General features: G+C 47.4%; 1 protein-coding gene across 2 annotated transcripts in view; it reads left to right on the plus strand.

The window, feature by feature from the left end:
* The window catches only part of uggt2 (UDP-glucose glycoprotein glucosyltransferase 2), a 44,373-nt gene that overhangs the window by 23,368 nt on the left and 974 nt on the right, over nt 1-20,031 (plus strand). The window contains exons 29-40 of one of the 2 annotated variants that reach the window (XM_062534593.1): nt 724-882; nt 1,499-1,584; nt 3,632-3,716; nt 4,024-4,106; nt 4,631-4,654; nt 8,704-8,805; nt 9,380-9,464; nt 10,375-10,557; nt 11,126-11,286; nt 18,004-18,118; nt 18,242-18,358; nt 19,641-19,803. In XM_062534593.1, the coding sequence (XP_062390577.1) occupies nt 724-882; nt 1,499-1,584; nt 3,632-3,716; nt 4,024-4,106; nt 4,631-4,654; nt 8,704-8,805; nt 9,380-9,464; nt 10,375-10,557; nt 11,126-11,286; nt 18,004-18,118; nt 18,242-18,358; nt 19,641-19,803 (1,363 nt within the window). The remainder of the gene's footprint in view (nt 1-723; nt 883-1,498; nt 1,585-3,631; nt 3,717-4,023; nt 4,107-4,630; nt 4,655-8,703; nt 8,806-9,379; nt 9,465-10,374; nt 10,558-11,125; nt 11,287-18,003; nt 18,119-18,241; nt 18,359-19,640; nt 19,804-20,031) is intronic. The other variant, XM_062534594.1, reaches the window with a different exon arrangement.

Below are 20,031 nucleotides of genomic sequence, written 5' to 3' on the forward strand. Positions count from 1 at the left end.
CACTCAAATCGCCGAGCCTGCTAGTCCCTCAAACTGACCAGAACAAATAGCAAAATAACAAATAACAAATAGGACCAGTTGGGACCATATAGGACCAGTTAGGACCATATACAGGAGTGTGTGGTGAGGTTTGTCTGCTAGATTTGTTTACAGTGTCTACAGGCTAGTTTCAGACTAAATTGCTATTCTCCCTTGTCACACTATAATGTTCTGAAGGGATAATGAGGTTGTAGAAAGTTTGAAAACGTTGTTGTGAGTGAATGGAGTAATATTACTAGCTTATTGCTGTGTATTCTGTCATTGTTTCCCAAGAGACACAGACATCCATCGGCTGTAGATTGCTAAAATAAGCGTGATGTTGGGCCGTATTTTGACATTTAGCCGAAATAGCACATCAATCGTTCTCTTAGCTGCGTTATATGTGGTGATGGCTGCCCTCTGTCTTATTAATTAGTCCTTTTTATACTGATCTCAGGATCCAATTTCCTCCATTAGCCCACTTATCGACATCCTTCGTCGTGAACATTAAAAGTGAAGACTCAAGATAGTTTTGTTAAGCCACCAGGATTGTTATTAAAGCAGCTCAAATTGTATATGACACTGTAAGTGAATGCAGCGTAACCGCAGGTTTACAACCTCAGCCTCGTTTTCACGCTGAAAATGGCGAAGGGTGTGTGGCGAGGGTGGTGTTTGACTGTTCTCCGTCGCGTGTGCTTTGTCCAGGTGAACGGGCCGGTGTCTGCCGAGTACGAGCTGGAGCACCTGCTGCTGGAGGGCCACTGCTTCGACCTGTCCACCGGCCAGCCTCCGCGTGGCCTGCAGTTCACCCTGGGCATGGGCCAGGACCCCCTCATGCAGGACACCATCGTCATGGCCAACCTGGTGAGCTCCTCCACCCCCCCCCCCCCCCCCTCCCAACACCCTCCATTCCATTCCTGGTTCCAGAGAGTAAAAGTCCTGCCATATATTATTTCTACCAGTGCATTTAACACTAGCGATATCACTAATTATCTGATCTACCTGGCAGCTAATTAGGATGAGCTGGTTTACTAAATGGTTGAATCAAGTACTTGGCAGGACTTGTACTTTCTGAACCCGGGATGTCCGCCTCTATCCCTCCACCCCCCCCCCCCCCCCCCCCCCCCCCCAACACCAACACCAACACCATCAACACCCTCCCCCCATTAACACCCTCCTGACTGTTTATGGCGATGATTCACCAGCGCCAGCTGTAGAACTCACAACACTGGTAATAAAAAAAAAAAACACAATGAAAACAGCGGTTCGCATTTCAATTTTGAGGTCCGCAAGTCGTTTAATTGAGTTTCGCAAAAAGCGTGCGCCTAACAGACTGTTTTTGTTCATCAGCACTGTGATTGTTCTCAGATGGGCATAGTGATGCGCTTGAGATGCCTCTAGGTGTGCTGATTAATGGGTATTGCACTTCATTGGGAGATAATGATGATGATGTGAGCTGTACCATCCATCCCGTTCTCAGGGCTACTTCCAGCTGAAGGCCAATCCAGGTGCGTGGATCCTCCGGTTGCGCAAGGGTCGGTCTGAGGATATCTACCAAATACTCGCGTAAGTGCAACTACCAATCATAACGTTTACGGAATTGTTTTCAGTCAAACAGATTAGCTTGAAATCTTTATGTGAATATTGCGTTAATGTAGCAGTGTACTTAAATGTACGTCTCGAGACAAGATGCCACATTGGACTGATGCCACATTGATGGCCCTTTTTCATCTGTCTTTTTTTTTATTGTTCGAATTGTTCTCATTTAAACAGACTAGCTTGAAATCTTCATGTAAATATTGCCGTAATTAATATAACAGTGTACTTAATAGTAATGTAATGTAGTGTACTTAATTTTTGGACATGCCGGTAATGAGCGTTACACGTTGGTGCTTTTAGAAAGATGGCAACCTCAGTCGCCCTGGTCTGCTGTATCAGAGTACAGCTGATCATTTTCAGGCCATACGTTTGGCCCAAAAAGTTCAAGATGAGCAAAGTCATGTTGTGAACTTCCCCCAAACTGCACGGCGACACTGGCAGTGACTTATTTCCTGCGCTACTTTCCTTTCTAAGTTGGGGTTGCTCTCAGCCGTGATGGATCCAGTCCCAGTTTGTAAGTCCTGGAAGGCATCTGTGGCGCTGGCATTATCCCCTCCGCTATCTCTAAACGGCAGTTGAGAAAACACAGTGCTGGATTTCTCCGAAATCATATCAGACACAAAGATTTATCCCCCTATCCTCCAGGTGAGGCTAAAAGGTGATGTCATTTTTCACCTTGGCAGCGCCATTACTCATCGGGTTAGTGCTGCCGCTACGCTAGCGAGAGCTACACTTGCTGCACAACTGAAACCAGCGCCCGAGTGGTGTGGTGTGTGTGCTCGGGCCGGGCCGTGCGCGTGGTGTGTGTGTGTGTCTTGTGTGTGTTTACTCGTTGTGTTTACGCGCGGTAAACGCTCCACCTCTCGCGTGCTGCCACTTTCCCCCGTAGCGGCTGTCTACTCCGCCTGACACAAATGAATGAGATGCGGGATGGGTGGGGGTGGTGGGGGGGGGAGGTCTCCCTGCGGTGGGATGCAAATTGATGCCCTGTGCTCTCCGAGCCGCCGCTTAATGGCTCCGGTGGAGGGAGGCGGTCGGGGCGGAGGAGGCCCGGCGAGTTGCTGCTCAAAGCTGGGGGAGTGGGGGGGTGAGGGGGGGGGGGGGTGGGGAGAGATGCACTTGGGGGCTGCGTCCGGGTCCCGCATTTATCACGGTGATAAGGTTAACTCCGTGCCGTTAGTAAGTGCTGAAGTCGTGACGACTTGCCGTGCCTTGACAGCCTATTGCTCATTCCTGGCCGGGGAAGTTTGCTCAGGAGCACCATCGGCGCCCTGGGCCTCCCCGTGTGGATACAGGAACGCCGCCGACCGTAGTTGTTGTTGCCGCTGATTCCTTCAGAGGAGCGAAGAAGGAAGGATTTATGGGCCGCTCACATAAAATATAATTACTTCAACACAAAAAGATCCATACCCCAACACTCATAAAGTCGGAAAAAACAGAGTGCGGTGCGTTATTGTCTCTGGTCGAAAAACCTGCACTATACATTTTCGTACACAAGCAAGAGGGGTTTACAGTGGAGGAGGGGGGGCGTTAACCTGTGGGAAACCTTTAAAGAATGCCAAGTGCTGCCCAGAAATCCATTCAATAATGCTCACAAATGGCCTAATTCAGCGGCTGGAATGCTGGAATGGGACCTCATTTACGCCAGGCACTTCAGAGCATCTACCGGCTTGTCTTGAAGCAATTACCAGCGGCTGTCTCATGTAACAGTCATTTTCCCCAATGCAATATCGCTCAGATGACCAGAACATTAATGTAATCTGTGCAAGGTCCTGGCTGCCTTCCCAGAATTCTTATTCTGTATCCATTGGTGTATTTTTGGTGTGTGTGTGTGTGCGTGTGCGTGCGTGTGCATGCCTGTTTTGCTGTTCATCTGTTTTAATGTACAGTGTGTCCCCTGTACTTTCTTTGTTTAGACAGTCATTACCTCGTTGATTGATTCTCTAGTGCGGGTGAGAATGTAAACTTCATCATCAACCTTGACCAACGGCTGCGCCTCTCTTTTCTCCCACAGACACGATGGCACAGACTCCCCCGCCGACGCTGGCGATGTCATAGTCGTCCTGAACAGCTTCCACAGCAAGATCATCAAAGTCAGGGTAAGTGCTGGACGTTGGTACTGCTCAATCTACTGCAAATCTGCTTAAGTACAACAGAGTAACTGTGTGTAACGGATGCCAGCTAGCTGTGTGTGTCGACCGTTAGTAAACCTCACACCCCGACGCCTCAAGAGTGCTGCTGGCATGAAAGCTAGCAGCCTGGGCTTTTAGCGGGATTGTTAGCACGCTCGACTCCCGATCCGAGGTGCTGCTGGGTCGTGGGTTCGAGTCCGGGCGTGTGCAGGGCTGAACCGTCGGTGTACAACACAACGCAGGTTACATGTGGACACATTTACTGTTTTTGCAGGTCCAGAAACGTCCTGACAAACTTCATGAAGACCTTCTGAGCGAAGCCACTGAAAGCAAAGGAATCTGGGACTCACTGACGAGGTAATCGCACCGGGATTTAATATGACCCCTGATGCCTTCTGTCTAAACCCTCAGCTCATTTTTTAGTTCTGAGCTGGCAGCAGCCCTCTTTTTTTGACCTACATGGCAAGTAATGGTGTACTCATTCTCTTGAACTCTTAATCGTTTGAACCCTTTAACTATTTTCTGAGGTAATTAAGGGGCTAAGAATGAGTGATTTGATTTGATCTACAGTAATTTCCCGCATATAAGCCGCATTGTGTATAAGCGGCAGGACAGTGTTTCATGCAAGTCAAAAGAAACAAAACCATATTAATGCCATATTAACTGCCCCCCTGTATTAACCTCATAGCTGAAGAAATTCAGCCAAATCAATGTATAAGCCGCGGCTAATAGTCGGGAAATTACGGTAATTAAGTTGAACTCCTGTGGGGTCTGCTCGTGTGATTTCTCTGTTTTGTGTGTCGGTGTGTGTTTTTGTGGTGTTACCACACACCCTTAACTCTTTGTCCTCTGTCTTCTTACTCTCTGCTGTCTGTATGAAGTGTGTGGAGTTCTTTGGAGAAAAGGTAGGGAGCTTTCTGAATCCATTTGCTCTGCTCATTTTTTCTGTCTCTTGCACTCTGTGGAGAGTTTTTCTCATGGTCATGTCACCATCATGTTACTGGTTTAGAGGGGTCACGTTTTTTTCTTGAAATTGAAAATTTCAAGTAGTCCGAAGTAGGGATGGCGAAAACTAAAAATTTTCTTGACCGACCACCGAGGCTCATTAGCCGGTTGAAACCGGTTAACCGATTTGTTTAAAATAAATTATGCTATTTGAAATAACAGCCACGCAATTTCCCAACTCTCATCTCTATGTCCTACGCTCATACACACAGCCCCGGCGCCGCCCTTTCACTCACGTCACTTTTTATAATCCTACAGCGCCAATGAGTCCTGCAAACCAAGGAGCTTGTAAATGGAGGACAAATGGTTCCTTTGCTCCGAAAATGGTTTGGGTACAAGGTGATCGCGTTGCAAATAAAGGCGTTTGTCTAGCGTTAGAAGCTCATTTGAAGCTGAAATGGCTGAAACGGCTCACTTATGAAAATGACAGCTCCGAAGAGACGCAGCTTAGTTTGAGGAAGTGCTAACAACAATAACGAAAGATGATCATTACCTTATCTGTTACCATTGATGACCCTTCCTGAAATGTAGATGTAATGTCTTTCCCAATTTAAGCCCATCTTATGCGGAAAGTTGCTTAGACTGCAACATGATAAAACCAATGGATAAAACGGCACACTTCCAGATTGCAAAAGACGCACCGGCCACCGCTGTGACCTCGTGCCAAATGTTTTTATTGGTTTATTACGTAGCCTAGCCTACAAGCAGGCGTTTTGAAAAATTGAGTGAGAGGGATAATTTGTTAACTTCACGCAAAAAAGATCTTCTTGGAATGAGATGGCTAGCTGTAGTAGCGTTTAGTCCACTGTCTTTAGCCTAATTTAAAGATGCCTCTTTTTTTTTTGTTTAACCGACTAGCGACAACTTTGGTCGGCTAACGTGGATACGGTCAACCATCGGTCAAACAGTCACCGGTTAACATCCCTAGTCCGAAGCTCAGTACAATATTGAATTTATGGCTAGATTGTGATCTGGCTGGCTATCATTTACCCCATGGTAGAGTATGGAGGATATTTTCCAGCGCTCGTCAGCCAGCGCTAGGCTCACCTCTGTGTGTGTGTCTGTGTGTGTGAGAGAGAACATGGAGGAAGAAAGAAAGGAAGAGAGGAAGAAAGAAAGGAATACGGAGAGGAGGAGTGCGATAGTGTTGAGCGGCTGTTTCTGGAGGTGTTGTGTGTGTGTGCAGATGGTCCTATCTCCATCTCACAGTGGAGCCTTTTCTCTGCCGGCGGCCGGCCGGCCAGCTCTTCTGACAGGCCGCTGGGTGACAGCCCTCCACCGCCGACTCCCGCCGTGGACGCGAGGAGCTGCCGGACAGCTCGTCTACGGAAGGCCTGGAGCCTGGAGCGCACATCTCAGTAGCCTGTCTGTGATGACCAGTGCTGTCTGGCAGGCCTGTCTGCAGCACACTGTGGGTTCTCTCCTTTCAAGTCACTGGCCTATTCCTATCCTATATTTATCCATCTCTTCGTCTATCTCTCTCTCTTATTCCTCTCCTCCCTTCATCCTTCTCTCTTATTCCTCTCCTTTCTTTATCCTTCCCTTCGTCTATCTCTCTTATTCCTCTCCTCTCTTCATCCTTCCCTTCGTCTACAGTGTCTCTCTCTTATTCCTCTCCTCTCTTCATCCTTCTCTCTCTTATTCCTCTCCCCTCTTCATCCTTCCCTCATCTATCTCTCTCTTATTCCTCTCCTATATTTATCCTTCCCTTCGTCTATCTCTCTTATTCCTCTCCTCTTCATCCTTCTCTCTCTTATTCCTCTCCTCTCTTCATCCTTCCCTTCGTCTATCTCTCTTATTCCTCTCCTCTGCATCCTTCTCTCTCTTATTCCTCTCCTCTCTTCATCCTTCCCTTTATCTATCTCTTATTCCTCTCCTATATTCATCCTTCTCTCTCTTATTCCTCTCCTCTCTTCATCCTTCCCTTCGTCTATCTCTCTTATTTCTCTCTTCTCTTCATCCTTCTCTCTCTTATTCCTCTCCTCTCTTCATCCTTCCCTTTGTCTATATCTCTTATTCCTCTCCTATATTCATCCTTCTCTCTCTTATTCCTCTCCTCTCTTCATCCTTCCCTTTGTCTATCTCTTATTCCTCTCCTATATTCATCCTTCTCTCTCTTATTCCTTTCCTCTCTTCATCCTTCCCTTCGTCTATCTCTCTTATTTCTCTCTTCTCTTCATCCTTCTCTCTCTTATTCCTCTCCTCTCTTCATCCTTCCCTTCGTCTATCTCTCTTATTCCTCTCCTCTGCATCCTTCTCTCTCTTATTCCTCTCCTCTCTTCATCCTTCCCTTTGTCTATCTCTTATTCCTCTCCTATATTCATCCTTCTCTCTCTTATTCCTCTCCTCTCTTCATCCTTCCCTTCGTCTATCTCTCTTATTTCTCTCTTCTCTTCATCCTTCTCTCTCTTATTCCTCTCCTCTCTTCATCCTTCCCTTTGTCTATATCTCTTATTCCTCTCCTATATTCATCCTTCTCTCTCTTATTCCTCTCCTCTCTTCATCCTTCCCTTCGTCTCTCTTATTTCTCTCTTCTCTTCATCCTTCCCTTCGTCTACAGTATCTCTCTCTTATTCCTCTCCTCTCTTCATCCTTCCCTTCGTCTATCTCTCTTATTTCTCTCTTCTCTTCATCCTTCCCTTCCTCTATCTGTCTCTGGACCCTGTACTGGCCCTGTACTGGCCCTGTGCTGGCCCTGTCCTGGCCCTGTGTTTGGTGCTGAAAGCAGCACAGTAGATAATGCCTACAGTAGCTTTCACCATTTCATAAGGGAATCCCAAAACAAATTGGGATCTTAATGCCAAACTGCTTTGATACCAAAATAATAAAAAAAAAAATGGAAAATAATAGCAGTCCATTGTCCATGAAGTCAGAGAGGTTCTGTGTTATGCTGGGTGTGATCTGTGGTGGTGTTGACTAGATTCACAATGGACTCCCTCTTAATTTACCACCATTGGTTCCACAGACCACACAGCTGAATTGAATATGTATGCCGGGCTAAATCGGTTGCTAATTGTTTTGGCCCATTGAGAGGCTGTACTCAGGTTTCATTTGTCCTGTTTCGAGGCCGTTCAAAGGGGCCCTGTGTAATCTACTCGGGCCATTCCTCTCTTCCTCTACACATCACCCTTCCAGGGTGCAAAAGCAGCTTCCTCCACCAGATCAGAGGAAACTGAGAAGACCGAACCGAGAGAGCCGACTTCCCCCCCACCCTCCCGACAGTTTCATCATTCCAAATTGAATAAAAAACAGCAAACTCGATATGTGTGGGGAGACAACAAGGGAGGCAATATGGGAATGGAGGCTGTAATATCGGTGTGCGCGGGGAGGACTTGATTAGCGGTCAGGAGCGGTGGCAGCAGGGGTCCGTCTCTGACGGTGGAGTGGAGCGACGCTCGGACGCGGTGGCCACCGCTACCGGGGCTCGGTCAGACGCTCGCTAATTAGGTCCGCCAAAGGCAAGGCAGCCTGGACTGATGGCATCCTGTGTCGGGCAGTGTCATATGCGGTTGTCAACGCAACCGAGATTACTGTAGCAGCCGCATGTTGTGGGCAAGGCCTGTGTAATTGCATGAGTGTGATTGAGGTGTGTTTGTGTGCGTGTTTGTGTGCGTGTTTGTGTGCGTGTGTGTGCGTGTGTGTGTGTGTGTGTGTGTGTGTGTGTGCGTGTTTGTGTGCGTGTTTGTGTGCGTGTGTGTGCGTGTGTGTGTGTGTGTGTGTGTGTGTGTGTGTGTGTGTGTGTGTCTGTGTGTGTCTGTGTGTGTGTGTGTGTGTCTGTGTGTGTGTCTGTGTGTGTGCGTGTGTGTGTGTGTCTGTGCGTGCGTGCCTACGCGTGTGAGTGCATGTGTGCGTGTGCATGTATGCGTGCGTGCGTGTGTGTGTGTGAAGGGGACGGGGAGGCAGATCTGTAGGGAGCAGATTGCATAATGTGCTGCGTTGGCCCCTGCAGCATCACCGGTGCCAGCTCGGAGGATGGGGAGAAGAAGAAGAAGGAGGATGTGCTCAACATCTTCTCTGTGGCCTCCGGACATCTGTACGAGCGCTTCCTGAGGTGAGACGCCCACACACACACACACACACACACACAGAGAGAGAGAGAGAGAGAGAGAGAGAGAGACACGCACACACACACATACACACACACATAGAGAGACACGCACATACTGTACATGTATACACACAGACACATACAGACACATACAGACACATACAGACACACAGACACATACAGACACACAGACGCACAGACACACAGACGCACAGACGCACAGACGCACAGACGCACAGACGCACAGACGCACACAGACACACACAGACACACACAGACACACACACACATTCACACATTCACACACACACAGACACACAGACACACACACACACACACACCACAGCTGGTCTGAAGCCCCCTTGTGTCCTCACTCCTTTTATAATCCTTTTTTCCTTGGAGACTCACTGATCTTTGCTCTTTTTCATTTTCTCTCTCGCTTTTGCTCTCTTTCTCCCACCTATTCTCACTCCCCTCTCTCTCTCTCTCTCTCTCTCTCTCTCTCTCTCTTTCTCTCTCTCTCTCTCTCCCTCCCTCCCTCCCTCCCTCCCTCCCTCCCTCTCTCTCTCTCCTCTAGAATAATGATGCTGTCGGTCCTCCAGCACACCAAAACCCCTATCAAGTTCTGGTTCCTCAAGAACTACCTCTCCCCTTCCTTCAAGGTAAAAAAAATAAAATAAATAAATAAAAAAAAATAAAAACTGAGCCGCGCCGCACGACGCCGCGCTGAAAACTTTGTGGCCTTTGGCCCGCTCTCATCAGGAGCGGCTCCTCCAGCGCCCGGTCCTCCACCCCTGGCGAGGGAATGGATTTGTTTGTGCCGGGCCCCGATGAAAGGCTCTGTGGGATGTGTTTCTTCTCCTTTGTGACTCGGCCCCCTTTTATCTCACGCCTTGCCTCCTCCTATAGGGCCCGAGCCTGTATACACGCACGGACGCCTACTATGCCCAATCACATGTGGTCATAAAAATAGAAGGACAGGGCACGGCAGCAGCAGGATAGATGGAGAGATGTCTTAAGCGAAAATGGAATGATTTGAGAAAACCTCATAAAAAGGAAAAACAGACAGTTTTTTTTCTCCTACCTGTTAATGATAAAAAAAAAAAAGATACAGGTACTTGATTGACTTCATGCTTTTTTCCCACCTTGTTAGCTGTTACTAATGTAGCACTTCAGAGATGTCTCAGACATGTCAACTCATGGGACATGGATCTCGCCTGTTGTGTCTCTATCATTAGCATTCTCAGATGATTTAATTTATTCCAACACGTTTTTGCGAAATAGATGTTGCTAGGAGATGCAGATATGTAACTGCTGTGTTATATTGGCTCTCCTGTGTGTGTGTGTGTGTGTGTGTGTGTGTCTGTGTCTGTGTGTGTGTGTGTCTGTGTCTGTGTGTGTGTGTGTCTGTGTGTGCTTGTGTGTGTGTGTGTGCGCGCTCGTGTGTGTGCGTGTGTGTGTGTGTGTGTGCTTGCGTGTGTGTCTGTGTGTGTGTGTCTGTGTGTCTGCGTGTGCATGTGTCTGTGTGTGTGTGCGTGTGTGTGTGTGTGTGTCGCTCTCGTCACTCTGCAGGAGACCATCCCTCACATGGCGGAGGCCTACGGCTTCCAGTACGAGCTGGTCCAGTACAAGTGGCCTCGCTGGCTGCACCAGCAGACGGAGAAGCAGCGCATCATCTGGGGCTACAAGATCCTCTTCCTGGACGTGCTCTTCCCCCTGGCCGTCGACAAGATCATCTTCGTGGACGCCGATCAGGTAGATAGATAGATAGATAGATAGATAGATAGATAGATAGATAGATAGATAGATAGATAGATATGTATGGGTGAATGTGTGTGAGTATAAATAATGGTGAGTGCGTGTTCTACAGTAGGTATGTATGGGTGAATGTGTGTGAGTATGAAAGATTGTGGGGAATAACTGTGAGTAACAGAATGTGAATACCTAGCCAGTAGGACTGTATATTGATATGTCTAACAAGATAATATGACTGTACTGGTATGAGCAATTTCTGTACGTATAAAATCAAATAAATGTATGAAAAAAAAAAAAAAAAAAGATAGATAGATAGATCCCCAAGGGGAAATTCAAGGTCCCAGCAGCTTAAGACACCACATACAACATACACTACAATGTAAACAGGAAAATACAAAGCAAATCAACAAATCAACAATTCAGGTTTTTAAGCGTGTTTGTGCGAGTTTGTGCCGCTTGTGTTGGAACGGTTCTGTCGAGCTCCTGCGCGAGTTCTCCTGTAGGTGGAACGGCGCTGACTCAGAGTTCTCCGTCTGAGCCGAGTGCGATCTCTCACCCTCCTCCGCAGATTGTGCGGACAGACTTGAAAGAGTTAAGGGACTTGGATCTGGAGGGAGCCCCCTACGGCTACACGCCGTTCTGCGACAGCCGCAAGGAGATGGACGGATACCGCTTTTGGAAGATGGGTTACTGGGCCTCCCACCTGGGCCACCGGAAATACCATATCAGGTACATCCACCAGCGTTGTTGCCGATGATCCGAGTACAGTTTTTTCCAATTGCTAACACATTAAAATGACGTTCATAGCACAATTATTTCAACTGACACACAGAGAACAAAACGAAGGTTATGTATATAACCACGGTTCTATGAGTTTCGGATGACCGCCAGAGGCGGTGCTTTCAGCACATGGATATCCATCACACGTACGTGTAGGTCGAGTATTTATATCAACAAAGTCACCTGTGACCTGGGTGACGTCTGCCCTGTGCGCCGGCACAAAAGGCAGGTCAACCCAGGATACGATTCTTGGCAATCTTCTCGTGGATATTCCGAGTGACTGCCAAGCTCTGGCGGTCATCCGAAACTCATAGAACCGTGGTTATATACATAACCTTCGTTCTATTTCGTTTCTCCTGACCGCCAGAGGCGGTGCTTTCAGCACATGGATGACTAATACCAGCAGGGTCACGAGGAATGAATGCGTGCCTGTTAAGGACGCCGTGAAAGCGCAAAAAGCACAGCTTCAGCAACTGGGTTATGTGGAACAACATTAACCCTGTAGAATCATGCAAAAATGCAAGTTGAGACCCATGATACCCCTGCACAAATGTCCAAGAGGGGTGCACAAGGTAGTGCTGCCCATGAGGTAGACACACCTCTGGTGGAGTAACCTTACACATGTAGCTGTGGCTGATAATTTCAGCTATCCACCTTGACCGTCCATGCTTGGACAGGCTATGGCATAGTCTCGGTCCTGTATGACAAACAAATAATGCATCGGACTTCCGGATTCCGGCAGTCCACTGTAGATAAAAACCTTAGTGTTCGTACCAGGCATAAAAGCTCTGCACTTAACCCCTGCTCAGAGCTCTGACCTTGGGGTTCAAATGCTGCCAGACTAAAAGGCTAGTTTCCGAATGAAGACGAACAGGTCTTGGGAGAAAGAGGGGTTCGGTCATAGATAGATAGAGATACTTTATTGATCCCTAAGAGGAAATTCAAGTTAGGGTCACCCCTGTATCCCCAGGGTGCCAATGGCATTCTCTGCCTCCAGACAAGCATTTAATTCTCCTAATCACTTGCTAATGTAAAAGTCAAGAGAAAGACTGTCTTCATAGACAGCTAGTTCAACTCTACAACCCTACAAGTTTCACATGGGGGTTTGCAGAGAGCATGCAAGGCAAGAGGCAAGCCTCAGGAGTGCACAGAGTACCGTCAAGGAGGTCTCTATCACTGAGCCCTCTTCAGGAAGTGGGTCACCAGAGTATGGGACCCAAGTCACATCATCCACTCCTGTTGTGCATAGATAAGATGGCGGCAATATACCCCATACCCCTAGGGGGTGGAGGCTGTGAGGCCTCGATCAAGGAGCGATTAAAGAAAAGGGAGTACAACCTGTGTGAAGCAGCGCGTTGGCTCCTGATTTTGTACTTGGCACCAGCTGGAAAAAAGTTCTCACTTATTTGCGTAGAGTGCATTGGTGGAGGGTGCCCAGGAGCTGTGCATAGTATGCACTACTGCTGGCTCGAGAGCCCTAGTAACAGTTCCGGTCCTTCAGTGGCCAGACCTAAAGTGTCAGCTGAGATGGATCCGGTTGCCAGATCCAGCCGCTTAACCGTTAAAGGAGATTCATTCTCACAGGGAGACACCTGGGTTCTCCACGTAGGAGTTGGTTTAACTCCGGAAAACAACACTCTCCCTGACCATCAGGGGGCTATTAGTAGCAGCTCGTGTCCTCCTGTCACAACCCTGTCCAGTGTTAGCAATATCGAAGGAGGGAAAGCATATAGCAGCTGCTTTGGCCATGCGTGTGCCAGAGCATCTATAGAAATCCAGAGGTAAAGGTGTGTTGTTGGCTAGGAGGCGAGGAGATCCACCTCCAGCCTGTCATACGTGTGCCAGATTGCGTGTACCACATCTGGGTGAAGTCTCCATTCTCCAGGGACACTGGAATGACAGGAGATATGCTGCCATGTTCAGGATACCAGACTAGTACATTGCCCTCAGGCTCAGTAGGCGAGGATGAGCCCATTGCAAGTTGCAACAGTTGAGTCAATCTCATGGCCTGCCTGGACTTGGTGCCCTCCTGGTGGTTGACGTGGTAAACCACCAATATATTGTCTGTACTAATAAGGACATGCCTTCTGACCAGTACTGGGAGGAAATGCTTCAGGCCAAGCAGAACAGCATGTAATTTCAATACATTTGTGTCTCGCCCCTGCTGTAAAGGACTTCATTGACCCCTATCATCACCACTTCTCTGGAAGAAGAAATGGACCCTAAGGGGACGCCCTGAGTAAGATCTTACTTCCAAGTTGCAGATGTCCCAGACAACTGGCAGTAACCGTGACCAGTTTGTGTCTGTGGCGAATGGGATGCAAGTGAAGGCTGCTTACCCAGATTTGAAAAGGTCTCAATGAAAGGAGGCCCAGTGGGACCACTGATGAGGCTGATGTTTGTTGCATGTGAGTCCAGTTGGATACTGAGGAACACGATGACTTGGAAGCTCTTCTTGTGATTCCACTGTCAGCACTTACTTTAAACTTATACTTACCTTATGATGTGGAATATCAGTGATGTCGACTCCCTGGGGGCATCTGCCCTTGACTGGGAGCACATGAGCTAGTTGTCCAAGTGAAGGTGGAGGCCACCGTCCTCATTTTTTGGAACAATGAAGTAGGTGGAAGAAAATCCAAAGTCTAAGGACTCGACGGGCTTCTTCCCCAAAAAGTCCAGACCACTTCGCGAAGGGCCAGAGCCCGGGTTGGATCCCTGATAATGGTCATTGTAACCCAACGGAATCTTGCCGGTAGGTGTTGACCTGCATGCCGTAACCCTGGGACGGGGTCACCACAACCCAGGGACCTGACGTGTGACGCTTCCCAGCATCTTAGCTGCAGGCAGGTGAAGTGTCGACTGCCGTGGTAATGCGTCTACTGGGGTTCACATGTTGCATACTTTGCAAACTGCTGTTTAGCTTGTGTAACTTGTGTATGGAACAACAGGAAAGGAACGGAGTGCTCTCCTGCATGGTTCCAAAAGCAGACACTGGGCCAACCATATTTGGCCCCGAGTAAGGGTTAGGGAAGACATGAACCTACCCAACTCTGCTCATAATGCTAATAATAATAATAATAACATTTATTTATATAGCACTTTTTCAAGCTCAGAGCAGTTGCTAAAATAGGTAAATGCCTGCAGAGAGGCGCCACTCCAGCTCTGCACAGATCGGACAAATAAGTCCTGCAGTGACTGGAACAGGGATAGCAGGTGGTGGGACATCAAGCTACCAACGCACCCCACGTGTGCTGCTGTGTTATCACTTCTGATAATGAAATCATCAGTCAAGTGGCATTGCAACTGAGGACAGCCTCGTCAAGTGACGGCGCTAGGGCTGGCTCGTTAGGCATGCCATGTAGTCCGTAGCTGGACGCATCCTGCATGTTGGCCAGTGCCGTACAGTCACACAAGGTGAGAAAAACACTTAAGGCCTGCCTAGTGTCTCTGGAACCCATCAATATATGGAGCTCTGAGCTTCCCAGAGCACTGTGGTTCATTCCCTGTGAGCGGGGATGATAGTGGTGGGAGCCCTGGTCTGTTCAATCACCCTTTACAATTTCCACTTCGCCTTCCTGATCAAAGATTACACTCTGAAGCCTTAGTAAAGAGAACATCTTCCTCCTGGCCTCCAAACGCTGGTGACAGCATTGAAGGCAGTCACAACTGTTATTTGTCTATACCTACTGGTTGCAGATTAAAAAAGGATCTGTTCAAACTCAGAGATCAAGATGTCCACCCTTTTGGTCTAGGGCACGTCTTTCACGTTTGCACATACCAGTGCTAACATGTGAATCAGTCCTCCGACACTTGTAAAGACCAGTATGCGAAGGACGTCTCTACATGGAACGGGTGGCTGAGCCCCCTGAGCAAATCTGGCTGACCGTGCCAGTAGGCTCAAGCAAGTGCAATTCATATGCACGCCAGCTCTATCAGCCCCTGCCCTAAGTAGTCAGCACCAAGGCAGGAAGGGCACATATCGTGGCCACATCCGATTCAAGAGGGGCTCAAATAGTCAATGCCAGTCATAAACATGTTTAAGCAGAGGCACGCACTGGTTTAAGCGTGTCACACTACCAGGCGATTATGATACTGTCTGATTACAGTAGTCATTGATGAAAGTACTGAAACTGTGTACAGCCACATGAGAGTCTGGGGCAATCTAGGACGAGCACATCCTTTTGCACGAACGAACAACCAACAGAGTGAGCTATACTCTCTAGCAGATATTAAATTAACGCGTTCAGCAATGTATCCAACAGCACAATGTAGAGCGAGTACACACCTGTGCAGCAATGAAATACAAAAGGTCAACATATCAACCCGTTGTTGACAGTAGTCTACTGAAACTGTTTACATGGCTAAATGGTAGCCTGGGGCAGTCTAGGACGAGCACATCCTCTTGCACGAATGAACAACCCACAGAGTGAGCTACTCTCTAGCAGAGATTAAATTAATGCGTAGCCTACAGCAATGTATCCACCAGCACAATGTAGAGCGAGAACACACCTGTGCAGCAATGAAATACAAAAGGCCAATATAGCAACCTGTTGCTAACAGTAGTCTACTGAAACTGGTTACATGGCTAAATGGTAGTCCGGTGCCGTTTAGGGCGAGTACAATCCTTTGCACAACGAACAGCCAATAGCAGTGAGCTACTCCTTATCAGATATAATGCCTTCAGCAATGTACTATATCCCATAACACAATTTAGAGCGAGTACGCTACACCTGTGCATCAATAAGATACAAATCACGATCACCAAGTATGCAAAGCATTTGCAATTTTCAGAGTGAGCACACTCCCTTGCAAGATAGATCAAACTGTGGAAGATCTATTCAACTACGTGAGCGACAATGTATTTATCTACTCACTATTCAGTTAATGGGAGGCTTCGTCTACCCGCTCGCCAGGGAATCCCAAATGGCTCGCAGCCAACGATTACGTTAACATCAAAACTTAATTAGCCTATCGGTGTAACAGCCGACTCAGACTCAAAGTATTTCAAAGTGAGTTCCACATTTCCATCTGAACGAACGCGCTAGAGCGTAGACACAACTGCGCATCGTAAGAACATAACAGAGAGTTTGCGGGGGGAAATCACATCCGTAACGGTACGTTACAGTAACCAAAGTCACTTAAATTCAAGCTAGCTAGGCGTGAACGCCGGCCCAAGCTCACTACAAGTCAGCTATGCAGCGTGATCGCTTCATAAAGCACAACTATCAAAGAAAATGTGCTTACCTCTTTCGGATGACATTCAACTTTGAGCAGTAAAATGTTGATAATGATAATTTGATTATGGCTAATCGCAGTCTTTCAGAGGGCGAAATTCGCAGCTCTGACCCATCTGGGTTGCAAGACTCCAGAGCGATACCAAAATGTTTGTAACACTCACAACCTTACTCACGCGAGAAGATGAAAAAGAATCGTATCCTGGGTTGACCTGCCTTTTGTGCCGGCGCACAGGGCAGACGTCACCCAGGTCACAGGTGACTTTGTTGATATAAATACTCGACCTACACGTACGTGTGATGGATATCCATGTGCTGAAAGCACCGCCTCTGGCGGTCAGGAGAAACGAAATAGAACATCCTTTCAAGTCTCCAAATGTCTGAACACATATTCAGCTTTACACAATTTACACATATTGCCATTCAAAATGGCACTTTTTGAATGCACTGAACACGGTTCTCTGCATAAAACACAAAAATCTGACAAAGTAACATGTTTGTCATTTTGGATGGCATTGTTTTGAAACACATGCACACATGAGCTAATTGACTACCGGAAATACCATATCAGATACATCCACCAGTGCTGTTAGTGATGATCAGATTAACACACACAAGCCAGGAATGCCAGTGTAGTAATTAGAGCTGTGCAATTAATCGAATTGATCGATTAATCGTGATTATGACTTCCAACAGTTATGAAAATAACATTTAAATATAATGATTATTTTGCTACATTCAATTTCATAACAATGCTCTCCTTTTGTCTTGAGTTGTCCATTATGATAATTCCTTTTGGATTATATTTAAAATTCAATTTAAAATAAAACAAATTATACATTTTGAATATGGATGATGGTGCCAAAATCACTGAGTAATCACATTTAATAATTGTGATCACAATATTGAACAAAATAATCGTGATAAAGATGTTTTACCATAATCGAGCAGCCCTAGTAGTAATATACAGTAAGTACAGCCAGAGAATGCAGTATATTTTTTAGAGAATCCACTAATGTGAGGAAAGAAAAAGTGAATGATGTGGTGAAATGACATCCTCCAAAGGGGTGTGATTTGTAGTTGCAACTGATACTGCCTAAACGTGTTGTAATGGGGTCTCTGTGATGGGCCAGCCCTTATGGGATGCTGGCAGCAGAGAGGACTAAACGTGTTGGAATGGGGTCTCTAGCGATGGGCCAGCTAAATGGAACAGATCGGGTTACAGGTTCCGAAACGATATAAAGAAGCTTACTGTGTCCAAATAGACTATGATGAGAAAAAGGCACATTTCCTAAATTCTGTAAAATGCTTACAAAGACACTTAGAAAGCCATTGCACATAAATGGACTGCAGATATAGCTTCCCAATACTATGATGGATGCGCTGTTTTGGGCTATTGAATATCAGTCAACTGATCTGAGTAATTTTCCAGTGCGTTGTATGTGGTGGATCTGAAGAAGTTCAGGAAGATTGCTGCCGGCGATCGCCTCCGTGGCCAATACCAAGCTCTGAGCCAAGACCCAAACAGCCTCTCCAACTTGGACCAGGTTAGTGCTGATCTGTTATGCTTTGGGAGAATGAATGAGTGAGAAATATCTTTCAACTCTGTGTGCGGTATGAGAGATGGAAACTGATTAATTCAACAGCCTACTTCCCCTTGCTTTCCACAGGACCTCCCCAACAACATGATCCACCAGGTGGCGATCAAGTCTCTGCCCCAGGAATGGCTGTGGTGTGAGACCTGGTGTGACGATGTGTCCAAGAAGACAGCAAAGACCATAGATCTTGTGAGTGGCAGTAAACACAACTAAAAAGTGAAAAGGCCATAGGACTTAGATATTTATCCACATAATGGCCCTTACCGTAGCTTGTTACTTCAGTAGCCGGATGACACTGTTAAAACAGCATAACAAATATCAAGTCTCCCGACTCTTTGCACAATTTGCCAGTGGCACATAATTAGAGCCACTTTGGTGCTCTTTACCACCTTACACAGATGCGAAGAAAAATCAATAATTTCTCCGTGCCCTGGAGTCTGTGCTCTGCGAACATCTCTGAATGCAAATACAGAGCCTGCCCATTCCACTGTCCATCACAAAGGCCCTGTGTTGTGTGTGGCCCTGTGGCCTTGTGGCTCAGGCTTCTTCCTCTGCTGGATTTCCCCAAAGACTCGGCAGATATTCACGCGTTCGGTCGCTCTCAGCGGCGCCCTGACCTGCCCCCCTCCCCGGTCTCCTCGTCTCCTCCGTCTCCTGCTAAAATGTGCGGGGGCGCTCGGCGCACGAGGGGCCAGGAATAGTAGTCTCATTTACACTCTCGTCCCTGCTCCGGCAGGAGACTGCTGCTGGGAGGCTTTCATTAGTCGAGGCGCAGTCAAATGAATGGCAGTGATCTGGAGAGGCCCTTCTCCATTACAGGGCAGCCCATTTCTGCAGGCCCTGCCATCCATCACGCCGTAACCAATGCGGCGGCTCCCCTTCGGGCTAAACGCGTCTGAAACGCATCCCGATGGAGGAGTCGTCCTGAGGTTGGCTGGAATGGAATGAATGAAAGCAAGGAGAACGTGTTGTACAATTGTCAGGACCAGTGCAGCAGTGTTGCCCAAATGTTCTGTTGTATTTCAGTATTTAATGTATCATACTCCAAATTATTTTGTAATGGTATATATTTTTTTTTATTAAGAATCAAATGTATCTTGTATTTTGCATTTTGCCAGAATCTTATGGATTGGAAAGCATAGGGCTCAATTCAATCTCAGGACTACCTCTCCTGTTTTTAGAGAGGTGATTGGCTCATTGGTGTTCCTCCCGACATTAAAATGTAGGACTTTTTTTTTTTTTTTTTTAAAGTCTGAATCTTTTTTTAAGTCTGAAATCTGAAACAGGATCAAAAATGAAATGAAATGGAAGTGAGATCAATCCCAGTTGTCCTTGTGCAGTGTGGCTGATGCCTTGGTGATGGTGTGGCAGGAGTCCAGTGTGTCCTCCTAGTGGCTGGGTGAAGTAGGGCAGCGCAGGGGTTGGTTCTGATGATCTGGGCCTGGGGCCACTCGTCTGCTCTTCTCCGCAGTGCAACAACCCAAAGACGAAAGAGCCCAAGCTGGCCGCCGCCGCCAGGATCGTGCCAGAGTGGACCAAGTACGACACGGAGATCAAGCACTTCCTCCGGCGCGTCGAGGAGAAGGAAGACCAGCAGCCTCGCGGTCAGTCTGCGTCCGCACCAGGGAACAAAGGTGAGTCCAGGCGAGCGGCAGCAAGAAGGGGCCAGTGAGTTAGTGTCTGTTGTGGACATTATGGATGCCTCTCAACTTTTCTCTCCTCGATCCTCCAGGCTCGTTCCCACTGATCTACAACTAACACTGGATAGACTCTCTCATTGTTGCCGCCCCATCATTCTTTATGTAGATCAGTGAGGATGAGGACCGAGGAAGGAAGGGAGGGAGGATGTATAAAAGACTAAA

Source organism: Sardina pilchardus, chromosome 4 (genome assembly GCF_963854185.1).
Source record: "Sardina pilchardus chromosome 4, fSarPil1.1, whole genome shotgun sequence".
Taxonomy (NCBI): domain Eukaryota; kingdom Metazoa; phylum Chordata; class Actinopteri; order Clupeiformes; family Clupeidae; genus Sardina; species Sardina pilchardus.